General features: G+C 33.8%; 1 protein-coding gene across 1 annotated transcript; it reads right to left on the bottom strand.

Moving 5' to 3' along the window:
- Window positions 1-6,316: 6,316 nt before the first annotated feature.
- Window positions 6,317-15,179, bottom strand: LOC141402249 (uncharacterized). The gene is made up of 4 exons (XM_073983143.1): window positions 15,060-15,179; window positions 14,796-14,995; window positions 7,858-7,985; window positions 6,317-7,305 (listed from the first exon to the last, which is right to left on the bottom strand). The coding sequence occupies exons 2-4, from the start codon at window positions 14,867-14,869 to the stop codon at window positions 6,926-6,928; spliced, it is 582 nt and encodes a 193-aa protein (XP_073839244.1). The 5' UTR covers window positions 14,870-14,995; window positions 15,060-15,179; the 3' UTR covers window positions 6,317-6,925.
- Window positions 15,180-16,180: the final 1,001 nt, after the last annotated feature.

Genomic DNA, 16,180 nt, shown 5'->3' with positions numbered 1-16,180 from the left:
CCATTTTGACATGACTTCATTAGCCGGATTTAGCACATTATCAGGTTTCCAGCCAAAATCTACCAGATTTCCCATACAAAAATAAATCCTCGTATTGAGTGGATTTGTTTTAAATCTGGAATAATATGCCATTTAGATATGGCACCATTAGCCGGATTTAGCCCATTATCAGGTTTTATTTGCTAAATCCAGTCAAAATCTACCAGATTTCCCATACAAAAATAAATCCTCCTATTGAGTGGATTTGTTTTAAATCTGGCATAAATCCTCGTATACAACTCTGTTTTTTGCAACATGTTGCTAGAAAATACGAAAAGTTGCAAGCTGGCAGAAGAAACAAGGTAGATGCATCGGTAAATTGCTACACTAAAAATAATTAAAAATGTAAAAATTTGTAAACAAGGCGGAAAAATTAAATTTGTTTTGATGTAAAAAGTTGATATTAATCAACCAAGAATAATATTTATGATGTGTAAACGATAAAATAATTCGTTTATTTATTTTAGATGGACAAACTGCGATAAAATAATTCTTTATTTGCTCTTTAGTTAGCATTAGTAGCATAATGTGCTAACATTTTCAGTATTAAATAATAAATTTGTAATTTGATGTGTGTTTTTTGAGACGAATTCAATTTACAAAAAATTCTTTTAACGTTTTAAATTCGTTCAGATGGGCTGATGCATCTACCTTGGTAATTGTGCTATGAACAAAAATCAGCTGACTGCCATTTAAATCCTCCAAAATGTATATATAAATGCAATGAGATTTGTACTGGATTTATTAAATCCAGTCGAGGATTTATGGCTAGTCTAAATGAGCTATAAATCCTCGTATACAAACTCTGTTTTTTGCAACATGTTGCTAGAAAATACAAAAAGTTGCAAACTGGCACAAGAAACAAGGTAGATGCATTGGTGAATTGCTACAGTAAAAATAATTTAAAATGTAAAAATTTGTTGACAAGGCGGAAAATTAAATTTGTTTTGATGTACAAAGTCAATGTCTAAACGATAAAATAATTCGTTTATTTATTTTAGAGGGCAAACTGCGATAAAATATTTTTTTATATGCTCTTTAGTTAGCATCAATAGCATAATGTGCTAACATTTTCAGTATTAAACAATAAATTTGTAATTTGACGTATGTTTTTTGAGACGAATTCAATTTACAAAAAATTCTTTTGGCGTTTCAAATTCGATTAGATGGGCTGATGCATCTACCTTGGTAATTGTGCTATGAACAAAAATCAGCTGACTGCTATTTAAATCCTCCAAAATGCATATCTAAATGCAATGAGATTTGTACTGGCTTTATTAAATCCAGTCGAGGATTTATGGCTAGTCTAAATGAGCTATTATCTACCAAAAACATAGAAGAAATAAGACTAGACTAAATGCATGCAACAAAAAAATGTTTATGAAACAATGTATAGAAACATGACCTTTAACAGGAACAATGCAAGTTGCAGGTAATTCAAAATCGCAACCAAGGAGGCAAATTTCATGTAATGGTATCAGAAACGAAATTTATGAATTCAAGGATCTATTCCAGAAGAATTCCATGTCAATTGGATCCAAGATCTATTTAACAGGTCACGTAAGTAGCACAAATACAACTCTGTTTTTGCCAAAAATTCTTCAATATGTACGTTTGTTTACGTTTTCATACAATTTATTCACAATAACAAAAAAAAAAATTGACAGATTGGTTTTCCCGCTACTTGTGGTGATTTTTGACGTACAAAAACCACTGTTTAAGCAGGAATGTCAACTGTTTTAAGGTAAAAATCGCTACAGACCTATGGTGCGTATGTGGCTGTAGCGATTTTTACCTCGGGACAGTTGACATCCCTGATCATCTGGTCATTTTACGCCACCTTATTATTTCATCATGATTGGATCGTTAAATTCGGTTAAATACGTACCAAACGTATAAAAGAAAAAAATGTTATAGTGCGGTAACACTAGATTTTTTTTGCCGGGTTAACCCACTTCGAGAGGATTTATTTGACGTTTGCGCTATGGAATTGACATTTGAAATCCAAACCCACTGGGTTAATCCGGTTAAGTGTAACCGGGGTATTATTTTACCATATCGTAAAATTACATTATAGCTCTGTTCCTTTACGTTCAAGAATCTTCAAGTTTTACCACTTTTTACTAGAAAAGCGTTCCTTTACTTCAGACACAATACAATTCATATGGGAGCAATTTGCAACTCTTACTACTTTTGCCGGTTTTACCATTTTCAGAAGTTACCAGGCGTTTACACAAGACAGACTGTCTGCAAATACAACTCTGATTTACTAACACATACATACATTTGTCGTTTGTCTCCCAGCTGTCCATCATTTTTTCAGAGACAGTAGGCTTAACAAATTTTTGACGTTTTTGTAAAAAAGAAATGAAACGACAATTGAAATGTGTTGAAAATAAAAGAATATGAATAAAAACAAAATATGTGAACGGAAAACAAAAAGAAATCGACGATTTTCATCCATGATTTTACAACTGTTTTTGCAGTTGGCTGGACGCCTACGTCACACAGGCAAGCTTTGGATTTTTGACAATCAATACATGTACTCAACTGTCCTGTCATGTGTAAACGCAGGGTAAAGGAACAGACCATATGTTAAATTCAACAAAGACATAAATACAACAAGATAAGACATTTTGTTTGCTATCATTCTTCAGTGAATGGCTTTTGAATTTAACATAATGTTATATCACGATATGGTGATATAACATTTTTTTCTTTTATACATTTTTACGTATTTAACCGAATTTACCGATCCAATTGACATAGAATTATTCTTGAATAGATCCTTGAATTCATAAATTTCGTTTCTGATACTATTACATGAAATGTTCCTCCTTGGTTGCGATTTTGAATTAACTGCAATCTGTTAAGGGTAATGTTTCTACACAAAGTTTCGTAAACATTTTTTTGTTGCATGCATTTTGTCAGGTCTTTATTACTTTATGTCTTTGAATTCAAAAGCCATTCACTGAAGAATGATAACAAAACATGTCTTATATTTGGCCTTTTCCCGTACTTAATAGTATGTTTATACTTGCGTTTTGAAATCCACTCGATTTCACGAAATCCTGAAATACACCTTTGTGTTTACACTTATTTTTTTTGTTGATTTCAAATGACAATCAGCTGATCATTGTTTACATATGTATACATACAAATTTATTTCAGTTCATTTTTGGCGGAAAAAATTGTGCAAAAATACAAAATGCAAAGAAAAGACGATTTATTAAATGCTTTTATCCAATGTTGTGGTAGGGGGAAAAGTAAAAAACGGTTGCTACATTTTATTCAACAGGATCGGAAAAATATTCTAATTAAATTGATGTGGTTGGTGAAAAGGCAAAATGAAATGCACCGCAGTCTGAAAATGTCCGGCAGAATTTGGAAATTTGTGAGTGTTTCGTGATTTTTCTTAATAATTATTTAAATATGAATATTATTTTTATAGGAAAGGCATGGAAGATTTTGGGAAATGGATATCCCAAGTAGTACAAATACGTTTTTTAAGGAAAGTTTTCGAATGAACCGGGAATCCTTTAATATTATATGCGAGAAACTTAGGTGTATGGAAAAAAGTGATACACCGCTGAGAAAATGTATTCCGCTCGATAAAAGAATTGCGATAGCTTTATATACATTAAAGTCGTCAGCGGAATACTCCACCATTGGGGCATTGTTTGGTGTGTCAAAGGCAACCGTCTGTAATATTTTCAACGAATTTTGTTCCAAGGTGTGGGAGCTACTTGCTCCTCATTACCTGACAAGCGACATTTTGTCCGAAGAAAAAATTAGGGAGTGTGTCCAAGGATTTGAATGTCTTGGATTTCCACAATGCTTTGGAGCTCTTGGTACGTCCACATCTAGTATAATATTATTTAGTTAGAATTAATTATATTATACATACATATGTATATAACCTAGATGGATGTCACATTGAAATAAAACCCCCAAATGACGAAGCCTACGATTACTATAACTATAAGGGTTGGTATTCTATGGTGCTATTAGCGTTGGTGGATTATAGGTAAGAAAATGATATTATGAACACAATCTTTATTAAACCAGCTACTCCACTACATTACAGATATCGTTTTACTTATATTAGTGTTGGTGCTCCCGGTCGTTGCAACGACTCCTACATATTCGAAAATAGCACTTTAAAAATTTTGCTTAAGAAGCCCATATTCAAAGAGCTATCCAGAAACATATGTGGGGTCGATGTCCCGGTGTTTGTAATTGGAGATTCTGCGTTTCAAATGTCTGATCACCTCATGAAGCCATATCCATTTTCAGTGACGGCTCCAGAAAAAGAAAAAAAATACAATTACTGCCTATCTAAGGCAAGGAGAGTAGTGGAAAATGCGTTTGGTCATTTGAAGGCCAGATTCCGGAGGTTAGGCAGAGCCATTGAGAACGATATTAAAAATGCCAAAAAAAATTATAAAGTGTTGCTGTGTCCTACAGAATTTTTTAAACCAACGAAATGATCAAATTATGCAGAAGTGGTTGGAGAATGTCGGAAGCAGGGATCCCGTACCCCAAATTCCTTTCAGTGGCGTATTCGGGAATGTTGAGGAGATAAGGAGCGCCATAGCAAACCATTTGTGGGAAATGGGTACGTATGAAACATATACATCGAGTAGTTCTGATTTAAAAATCTTTTCTCAACTTTTCAGATGTCGAAGAAGAATGGGAGTAATTAATGAAACCGCGGAAACGCTTGGTTTTGGTACCCATCGCTACAACAAAATCTGCAATATACGTTATTTTTGAACGTAAAAACTTGAAACATGCTAGAGCATGTATTTTAGCTTTATGTATTCCATTCCATAAAAAAAAACCATTTCGATTTGCGTGTGGGTTACGTCTTCGGGCATTTCAGGTGACGATATGCAACAATGTTTGCTTGATATTTTTTATAATATTATAAGATTAATTAGAAATGCCAAAAAATCAATTGAAAATTCACATGTAGACGCCGTTAAAAACTAATTTTAAAATTAAGTTACAAAGTATTCCTAATAAACGATTTGATTACAATTTATTTTAAAAATATTTTTCACAACTTACCAATTTCACAAGTAAGAAAGGATTCAGGCAGGCCGAATGAATGGTAAGGAAAGGATCAAAGTCGGTCGGGTCCGACTATATGATACCCTATACCACTAGATAGATATAGATTTTTTGGTGCATCAAATATATAACATCGAACGAAGATATGTCGATACTTATAGACTTAGTATCGTCATGTATTCAAAATTTCATAAAAACGAGCTGATAGTGTTTGGTGAATCAACTACATTAAATGGGACGAGAATATATATGGGAGCAATATCCAAATCTGAACCGATTTCAATATAATTTGGCAAATTTTATTTCACACCAAATTCCGTCACAAATTCTAAATTTCATCAAAATTGGACAGACATATCAATGTGGCGTAGGGTATCAAAATTCAAATCAACAACCAATTTGATAGAAACATGTACTTAAAATCTTCAAAAACGTTTAAATGGGTTCTACGGGGGTTATAACCTGGACCTATCCAGTCTGATTTTTTGCAAAAAATATCAGATTTTCTGGAAAACTAGTGTGGCTAAAATTGGAACCATTTCGCTTGAACAATGTGTTTAAACTTTCAAAATACTGTAAATTGTGAAGCAATACCACCAAATTTCAGATTGAAACCTTTGCACTCCAAACAGAGACAAAATATAAAACTTATGCCGGATACTGACAGCACAATCTTTCAACATACCAAAATTGGGAGGTACGCTTTAATGTAGGCTACATTAGGACATGGGCATGAACTCCTGTTCTTCTGCAATCTTTTATACCCTCATACCAAATTTTTAGCCATTTGAGAAAACAACTTTCAAAATCAAGAGGTACGTACCGTTCTATGGGGGCTAAGGGAAGCCGAAGACCTATACTGCCGGCGAGTTCCACGCGAAATGTTTAATGCCCCTTTTTCTTCAGCGGATATTGAGGCTAAAACCTTCAAATATCGAAAATCGATACCGTTCTATGGGGGCTATATCAAAACGTCTACCGATATATCCCATATTCAATACAAACCATCCTGAAAGTAATAAAAACTTCTGTGCCAAATTTTTACGCTCTATCTTAAAAATTGCGAGCTGTATCTTGATTTCAACAAACAGACGGACATGATAAAATCGATTAGGAATTTTATGCTGATCCGACGATTATTTCGATGTGTTACAAACGGAATGACAAATTTAATATATTATAAAAATACACTTAATAAACATCCTCTTTCATCACAAAATTCAATTTATTAAAAACATAGTTTAATTTAACAAAACTAAATATTTAAAATAAAATAATTCACATAAATTCGAGTAATTCAAAACTTATTATTATAAAGTCTTATATATGTATATGTATTTCTACAGCATGTCTTTGCAAAACGTTTTCGTTTCTAAGTGAAACGAAAGAAGACACATTTTGGTATTCATATCCATCAAATTAACAAAATTATCTTAACTACTATTTTAATTAACATTTTCTAAACATTTCATGTAAACTGGTAGGATATGCTTTCGGCTATAGCATTAAAAGGAGTACGAATGGTTTTCAACCACTTTTATTTTTTATTTCATTTGAACACGAGTATTAATACTTTTGAACACCTAGATGCAACAGGTTCTTAAATATTGATTAATAATAGAGGTTAAATTATGGTTAATTATAGGCTTTTAAAAAAATCACATGATCAGTTCTCTTTGATTGGATTCTGCAGTACAAATGGGGGAATTTAAAGAGCGATTTCAAATTCCAATTGTGTTTTTTAATTTATTAATTTAATTTATTAGTTAAAGTAATGTTACTAATAAGTCTGGAGGCTAATTCTCATCAATTAGTTATTATTTTTAAGAAAGGAGAAATAATCTCTTAGAATTTCGTTTCTTTCTTTTTCTGTGTCCGATATTTCCTTTTGAATTTCAAGTCCCTTCATGCTTATTTCATTCATAGTTTTTATACCAGCTGCCAATTCCTTATTTATGTCCTCCATAGCTTGAATACTTTGCTTTTTCTGCTTTCCTTTTGGTGTTGTTTTTTTCTGCTTGGATCTCTGTTCTTGCATTGTTTCACTAAAACCATCACTTGGAGAAATTGAAGTTTCCATTACATCGTCTTCTAATGAAATATTTTCGCTTTGGGACTGGGACCAGAAAATACTGCTAGATTCCTCTCCAGTTTCATCTTCGATAAATTCTACGTCACTATATAGTATGTCTATAAGAGAGTGCAATTAGAAAATATATAGTACACGACTTTACCAGAGATAGACCACCAGCCTGTGTGAATTTAAACTTTCATCTTTTGATAATATCAAATGGTTTACCGGCTACCCAACAAAAAAACTAATATAATTATGAAGATAGGAGGTTTAGATTCGAAGTCTGGAAAGAAAGTTTAAAATCACAAAGACTGAGGGAATACCTCTATCGGCAAAGTAAACTGAAAGTTTTTATTTGTAATATCGTTCATATACGAGTACAACAAGAAATATCGAAAAATGTGAGTAAAACAAACAATTCGCACTTGTTCAACAAAAGGGCTGTAACTCGAAATTTTTTCTATTTTTCAGTAGATACAAAAACTTTTTATGTTAGTGTTAGAGGTATATAATGGCATATAAGTTCAAAACAGGGATATTGGTAACTACATTACAATACTGGATTTATTTCTATTTGTGTATATTTTAAACAACTTTTCGAGTTACTACCATTTTGTTGAACAGGTGTGAATTCTTCTTCTTGTGCGAAATAAGAATAATGTGCCTACCAACACTTTCTTCAACAGTTTCACGTAAATTGTGAAATTTGAATCCTCCCAATATACAGTTGACTCTTTCGTACAAATTCCAATTTGACGGTGATCCCCCAGATGGTCCAACTTTTTTCTTTTCTTCCCTATAAAAGATAATTAAAAAGGCGTTAATTTTGGCTGGCCCGATCTTCGGAACAACTTGAGTTTAGCCGCTCATCTCAATTTTTTTAATTTACAGTTTTTTGTAATGAGCCGTCTTTCGGTAGGCGATTTAAGACATTCCTATGGACAGAAGAAAATCTAGGGCAAGGGAACAAAATTTTTTATAATTTCAAATTTTTGTCTTAGTGGCTGGCCTCAACAAGGGAATTTTTGGAATTTCAAAGGCTCATATCTCAGGATGCATTGACTTCAATGTCCAATGTCCAACATTGTTAGTGGAGAAGTTGCATGACCAATGAGAACCTTAAATGCCAAATTATAGCTAATTCGGTCTGGAAAGGCAGCTAAAACGAAACTATAATCATAAATTTTTGAGGGAGAAGTTTTTTTGCCACTGGTAACCTTATGTGGAAATGTACAGCTAATAAGAATAAGTAAAAGTACAAAATAATGCAAGGTATTTGAAATAGGCTCGAACCATTATACGGGGGCTATACCAAACCGTGCACCTATGTTTATAATATTTATTGGAGAAATTTTGTTTGACAATTGCGAACCCTAAGCATCAATCCACAGCCTGAAATCTAGCGGTACTTTAATATAGAGGCCATGCCAATGTCCATATTTTTTGGTGGAGAATTTTTTTATTAACTGGGACCCAAAACTCAATTTTTTGAACTCTTTAAACTACAATTGCCAAATTGGAGCCATATTTGCGGAAAATCCATAAAATACCGTTATATGGGGGCTATATCAAAACGTGGACCTATCCTGACAATTTTTAGTGGAAAAGTTTCGTTTCAATTGGGAACCTCAATTGTAAAATTTCAGCTAGTTCGTCCAAAAAATGTGGCTAAGATCCCTAAAATACCTTAAATCGGGAGGTACCGTTATATGGGGGCTATACCAAAACGTGGACCGATATAGCCCATCATCGAACTTGACCTGCCTGCACACAAAAGAGACATCTTCCCAAAATTTCAGCGTCCTATCTCCATTTTTGTGGATGCTAGAGTGCAGGGACGTAGCCAGGATTTCATTTCGGGGGGGGCCACTTGACCAAAATTTTGAAAGTTCATGTTAGCGAAAATGTCTTATTTAGCGAAGATGTAAACCTTATTTTAGACTAATTTTACTGATGAAATAATTTTCATTACTACTTTTTAATTCAAATGGCGATTTTATCGAATTTTATCTTGTTTTTAGAACTTTTTTGACAATATGTCACAGTTAATATATGGTCAAAACAATGATTATATTAATAATCCCGTATATTTTGGGCGTATCATTTATAAAATAATACACAACTATAGTGAATGTTATGAAATTCAGTGATATCACTTCGGTAAGACCAAAAGAAAGCGAATACAATCGCAAAACCTTAGAAATCTCTTAACATTACAATTTTCAAATATATACAAAAATCCGATGTCTACTTATCACAAAGAATTTCTAAAGGCCGAGAACTAATGCTGAGCAATAGTTAGTCTATCCATCAAGAAATTCTAGCACCTAACCGCGTTTATGTAAATGACAAATTCTGTCGCCAAATCGTACAACTGTCAATAGACTAATTTTGGCGTCCAATCGTCGGACTTCACTTATAGAAATTCTAGTTTCCGATCCTTGATCTTCTCATACATTGATCATGAACAAAGGAAACTCTGGTCCAGTCTTAAATTCTTTTAAAATTAAATTATGTCGCCTAATCCAAGGTCTGTACTTCTATACATTCTTTTAGCAAAAATGCATAAACACAATTTTTCCCAATCTAAATTTTTAATACTCTCAGCCTTTAGCCAAAATGTGCCTCATCGAAATAATGGCTTTAGGGCCAAAGTGTGTTTGGAAGAAATCTGTTTCGACTAAGCTATGTCCGTTCGTCTGGCTAGCTGCCTGGAGAGCATGATAATTCTCAAACAGATCAACCGATTGTGTCCAAAATTTGGCATTCGTGATATTTTGATCAACTTCGAAGATGGGCCAAATTGATCTACTCTTTCGGCAAACTTCACTTCCTTTATGCTAATAATTTAGTTATAAGTAAAAATATGAAGTAAAAATATGAAATTGCAACGAGTGTTCTCGGGGCCCCTATTACTACAGTACACGTTTTTCAGAGGCAAGTCTATACTTCCAGAGAAAATGGGCCGAAAGCGGTAAAGAACACCTAAGGCAATCATGTGTAGTGGCTAATGCGCACGACAACTTTCGGACCGGATACTGCGTTGGCCCAAACTTTGTTTATCGCAGTATATCAGCGAGCCTTATATACAAAATTCGAAGATGGTGCTTTTCGGTCTACTTCTTCTGGTACTTTCCTCCAAATTTCAAGAATTTTAGCGTGGTATGCGCGCGTTTTCTTGAACAGAGCAGCAGATTTGGTCCAAACTTTGGATTTAGTAATTTCCAAACTTAGTTTTTGCTCGATCTTTAGAAATTTTTACTGAAGGTATTCCTTGTGTTTAGAGCGGTATTATGTTTTTCGTGGACAAGTCCATATTTCCTGACATTAGGGTCAAAAGTGAAAATTATACTGTGGCGAACTGTAATGACTGGTGGGCGCAATATCTTTTAATATGAATGATTCCCAAAATAAGATCTACTCCCAAAATGAACTATGTCGGTCCGGTTCATTTCTCCATACCAACACTTTTGATATTTTGTTTGCAAGTTCATACGTCCGAAAATGGCTACAAATTTCTGAAAATCTCCTGATACATAGTTTTTGGGTTTAAGGATTTTGGCTGTGTAGCCGCTATTCGATCTGTCTATAGCTGAAAATTTCAATTCACACAGGCTCAGGGTATATTCTTGTCCGAAAAGTCGAGTGGTACTTGTTGAGATTTTGACGAAGAAGAACCTGTTTCCGATCAGTTTGTAGTTTTCGTTTGTCGTCACAAAGTCCTTTACCGAAGGAAGTACTTCCCAAAATAAATTGCTGTGGAATTCTATGACGTTTTCTTCTGGTTTTGTTCAAAGAGTAATCGACAGAATAATCCCTGAAGATGAAATTCATTGTAATTTTGAAATATTGGAAATAATATGTAATAAATCAATATATATAAAGTAGAAAAATGTTTGTACGTTTGTTTGTTTGCAGTTTATGGACTCAAAAATCTTCCTGAAATTTGTAGAGTATATCACCACATGACCTGAAAGTAACATAGGCTATAAAAATTTCTGAAATTTCGCGTTGATCCTGAGCATCAGAATCGGAGGTACCTCCAAGAAATTTAGATTTTTTATGCAAATATCTATAGAATGGTAACAGATAATGTCTCCAAATTTAGGATGTGTGCAGGAATTTGGTCTAGAAATAAATTTGCCAAATTATATTGAAATCTGTTCAGATTTGGATATAGCGCCCATATATATTTTCGGCCGATTTCATGTGTATGTCCAATTTCAATGAAATTTGGGATGTGTGGCAGAATTGGGTCTAGAAATAAATTATCCAAATTATATTGAAATCGGTTCAGATTTGGATATAGCTCCCATATATATTTTCGTCCGATTTCATGTATGTATTTGATGCACCAAACACGCTTTATATACCCGATTTTAATGAAAGTTGGAAATAGTGACGAAAATTGGCCTACAAATAAATATGTCAAACTATATTTTAACTTATTCGGGTAGCGAAGCGCACCTGGTTCAGCTAGTAAAATATAAACATTGACCTCAAGCTCAATAATCTTGATTTTACTAATATTCGAAAGGTCGAACAAAACATAAAAATTGGACAGAAAAATCTGTTTGTCCAATAGACATTTACGACAAATTTCAACATAATAAAGAATTTGTAAATGTTTGAATTCCAAAATAGTTCATTATAAAAACGTGTTAGCATGGTATAAGTAAAGAGGTAGATTTAAATGAAAAAAATCTATAGAACCCTTGTTTTTCTTGAATTCCTAAAACTTCAAAATAAAAGCAACAAGTGGGTTTGTTTACAATGTATTTTTGAGCATTTTATAAAAAACGCGAAAAATGAATGAAGAGTTAAGTTTTCTCTACATAATCGAGTTGTGAATATGATAAACTGATCGTTTCAATGCAAATCTCACCAATTTCTTCCATACAAATGATCTAAAAACAATTTTAAAAATCATTGAATTCGATTGTTTTTAAAATTGTTTGGCATATTATTCAAACACCACACACACATACACAGTTTGTTTATATTGTTTTGAAGTTTTAGGCATACTCGAATGAAAAAAATTAAATTGACATAAAGCTTTGGCTAACCTTTCTTATTAAACCATGCGTGTTAGAGAAAATATACAAACATTTAAAGCCACAAATATTAAGCAACGGTTTTATCTTTTAATGTTGAATTGCTCTTATAAAAATTTTCAAAAACAAAATATCGCAAAAATGTTTTTTCTGCACGTTGTTTATAAGCCAAAGTATTGGACGTAGTATGTTATAAACGAAATATATACAAATAAACATTTTGTTCCGAACTCAGCAACACTTACAGTCAGCCTAAAATTCCGATTAAACGCTTAAACAACACCTTAAAACTTAACAAAAACTATGCATAAAATTGCTGAAAAAGCCTAACTTGTTCATTATTTTTATACTTTCAAATACTCGTATGTTGGACAATAAGTATACCAATGTAGTTAAATAATTCTCTGTAATACTTCCAACTACTTTACATATTTCTTGAACAATTTAAAACAGTTTAAAATCTTACAAAAAAAAATAAAAAATGTTTAACATAACATCCTATGGGAACTAAAATCATTTCGGGGGGGTGGGGGCCGGCCCCCCCCCCTGGCTACGTCGGTGCTAGAGTGATTACCACAGACGGGCGGACGGACCTGCATAGATCGACTTAGATTTTTACGCTGATCAAAGTCCTAAAAGTATGTTGACTGTCAGTTTTGATTGTCAATGTGTACTCCTCTTTATGTTTAATTTTAATTTATTAACAAAAAATACAGTTACCTAGCCCATAGGGCCATGACGGTTCCAAAAACTTCTATACCTATATCTAACTATTTTATTCGATAGCATAAAGAGGAGTTCACATTGACAATCTTGCAGTACTGAAACAGACTAAAATGTGTATTGGTTTCCCAACTGCTGACGTCTATAAAATATAATGATGTTTAAACAACGGATTTCCCATTAAGGTTACAGGAATTTCATTTATTCACAACAACATTTCGTCGAAATTTGACTCCGTGCGAAACAGACCTTCATGTGAAACTGTTCCTAAATATTAACCTATGAAATGTAGATTTAATACACATCACATTTTCACAAAATATCAAAAATCCGACGTTACTGTTATTTGAGATCTATTACAAAAGTGGAATTCAATCTTCCAACTTAAACGAAGTTTGAAGAAGAAATCGTAATCACTATATGGTGGATAGGCATTTCAGAAGGGATTTTCGTGATCTAGAAAGAAAACTCCAACGTTACGAGAGCACCCCTAGATCACACTACCGTGTGGTTCTAGGAGAAAGTCCCCCATCTATTTAACACTTTCTTCTATGGACAGGTGAAAAATTGTGCTACGCAAATAAAAATTTCTTTAAGTGGCGTAGTCCGGTCCGGGGATTTAAGCCTTTCTTCTACGGATAGGTGTAAAAGTGGGCTACGCAAACAAAAATTCCTTTAATTAGACGGCCTTTGGTAATTTCTCCTATGGACAAGAAAATGATACCCATTAACAGACACATACATATCACGGAAAGTATGGACTATATATCTTTGTGATCAGGGTCCCAAAAATTTCAGCCCGACCCGAGAGGTGCCCCTAAGGGAGACATAAGCCGAGTATGCAGCTATTGAACATTTGTGAAAACTCGAAGCTTGCGAATAATGCAGTTCAGTTTTAAATCCTGTTTCACATGTCCACAGGCAGCAGCTAAAGTCACGACCCCAATGGCATACATTTTTTGCGACACTCCATTGAATGTGGACAAATTTTCAGAGTATATGTTTTACGGTCCACGGTCATTACCCGGTCAATTATCATTTCGAACGATAATACCGTCATAGTTAGGACTACAAAGGGCAGCAGAATCTTTGAACCGGTGACTATCTTCGTTGATAGTCAGGCAGCTCTTAAAGCCATCGAATCCTCTAATATCAAGTCTGCTGCCGTACTTGACTGTAGAACTGCATTGGAGAACGTCACAACCGCTGTTCGACTTTGCTGGGTGCCGGGACACTGTGACATTATGGGAAACGAGAAGGCAGATGAACTGGCGAGACATGGATCACAATCGACAAGTCTAGCAACCACTGACTCCATCAAACCACCTATATGTCACTTTTTCCGGAGCGTGGAAACGTTCTTTGAAGAACGGACCAAAGAACTATGGCATAATGAACCAAGGTGCAATGTGTCAAGGGCTATTTGGCCGATTCTATCAATGAAGAGAACAACTTCACTCTTAAACTTGAGCAAATCTGAAATCAGGGTATTGACAGGTGTCATTACCGGGCACTGCAACATTGGAGATTTTACCAGCAAATGACAGGATGATGGCGTGGACTATTGCAGGCTCTGTGAAGATGAGGAGGAAACGGAGACGATTGAGCATATCCTATGCTGCTGCCCGATGATAGCTAGGAAGCGACATAGTTTAACAGGAATGTGCTTCCCTCCAAGTCTAACACTCCACTCAAATATAGAACCAACAATCATAAACAACATCATCAGAAATCTAAGTTGGCTGGTAGTAATGGGTCACGGTAACTGAAGTAATGGGTCACTATTCAACAGGAAATAGTTGGAATAGAGCATAGAAAAATTGTTTTACCTGTACTTGCTTGTTAAATTATGCAGTTTGTTTTTTATTTCCAACGAAGAGTATGAGCATCCTGCCGCAGCCATTTCCGCGGCGTACACGTGCGAATTTTTTTATTGCCTCGCAATTTATTCATATGTTTATCCCATAAGGACAACAGGATTTCCTCCTCAGCCGTTGACCAACGTTTACGTTTGGGTTTATAACGTTTTCTGCGAAAATAATATGCTTTTATGTATGTATATAAATAAAATACTGAGGCAAAATTAATCATACTTTTTTTCTAATTCATTGTCCATTTTTTCATTTTTGATTCTTTTGTGAAATTTATTTTTTTCTTCGTTTGTATGTTTGACAGCTAATACAAATGTAAACAAACAACACTTGAAAAGTGTTGCAACTTTTGGTACTTTTTAGGCAAACACAGGGTTGTATATCATTAGTACTGTGATTTCGATGTTGATTTCGCTGAAATCACGAATTGAGATGATTTCATTTTTGTATGCCAAATCATGAAAAATTTTGCTGGATTTCGAGCGAAATCACGAAAAGCCAGCGAAATCACGAAAAAGTTGCAAATGTAAACTAAGTATAAGTCCCAACTTGACCAAAAATCATGAAATTAAAAAATGTTGTGTAGCGTTACATAAAGCTATTTTAAAAGGTTTTTAGTTGTTTTTATATGAAATATTGACACAAAGTATATAATTTCAATAGAGAGAGAGTTGACAATATTATAGATATAAGTTTGACATTTGGAACATAAAATGCAGCATATCATAATACGTTCAGTATAATCCCCATACAAAAGTTCCGCCTGGTATTTTGAAGTTTTTAACCAAATTCTCCAACAGAATTGACGCAATAACTAAAAAATCTTTCAAATGAATATTACACATGTAGGTTTACGTTTTGGTGTATCCCAGAATTTTTAACCACAGTAGCTCTTATTTGGCAGTTTCGATTCTATTTCAAAAATTTACAGTATTTCTTATTCTTCAAAGTACATATCCATATATCACACATTAACTTCAGTCCCATTAAAAAAGTTTTGTGTTACTTTTGCCTTATTAAGTTATCAATTGGACACATTTTACCGCGAGGACTGATTCTGATAAGAAGATCTATCTAAAAACCCTATTAATGTTATTTGTATACCATTAATTAATTGAAATAAATAACTCCAAAAAAGAATAACTCGAATCCCCGAGTGCAGATTAGACTTGTACCGAACATTTCCAATCAAACAATGCCAGCTTTTGTAAGAAAATAATATTCTTTAATGTCATAAAAACACGAAAACTTTACTATTTTACCAGAAGTTGTAGAGTCCATGCAACTGAAAAATCATGGTACAAATACACAGGTAGCCGCATCGGCAATTGTTGGTAACATAA

The sequence above is a fragment of the Musca autumnalis genome, unplaced genomic scaffold (assembly GCF_047663935.1).
Source record: "Musca autumnalis isolate F117 unplaced genomic scaffold, ASM4766393v1 scaffold_4, whole genome shotgun sequence".
NCBI classification, from domain to species: Eukaryota; Metazoa; Arthropoda; class Insecta; order Diptera; family Muscidae; genus Musca; species Musca autumnalis.
The sequence above is the reverse complement of the archived record's forward strand: the minus strand, read 5'-3'. Positions and strand labels throughout refer to the sequence as shown.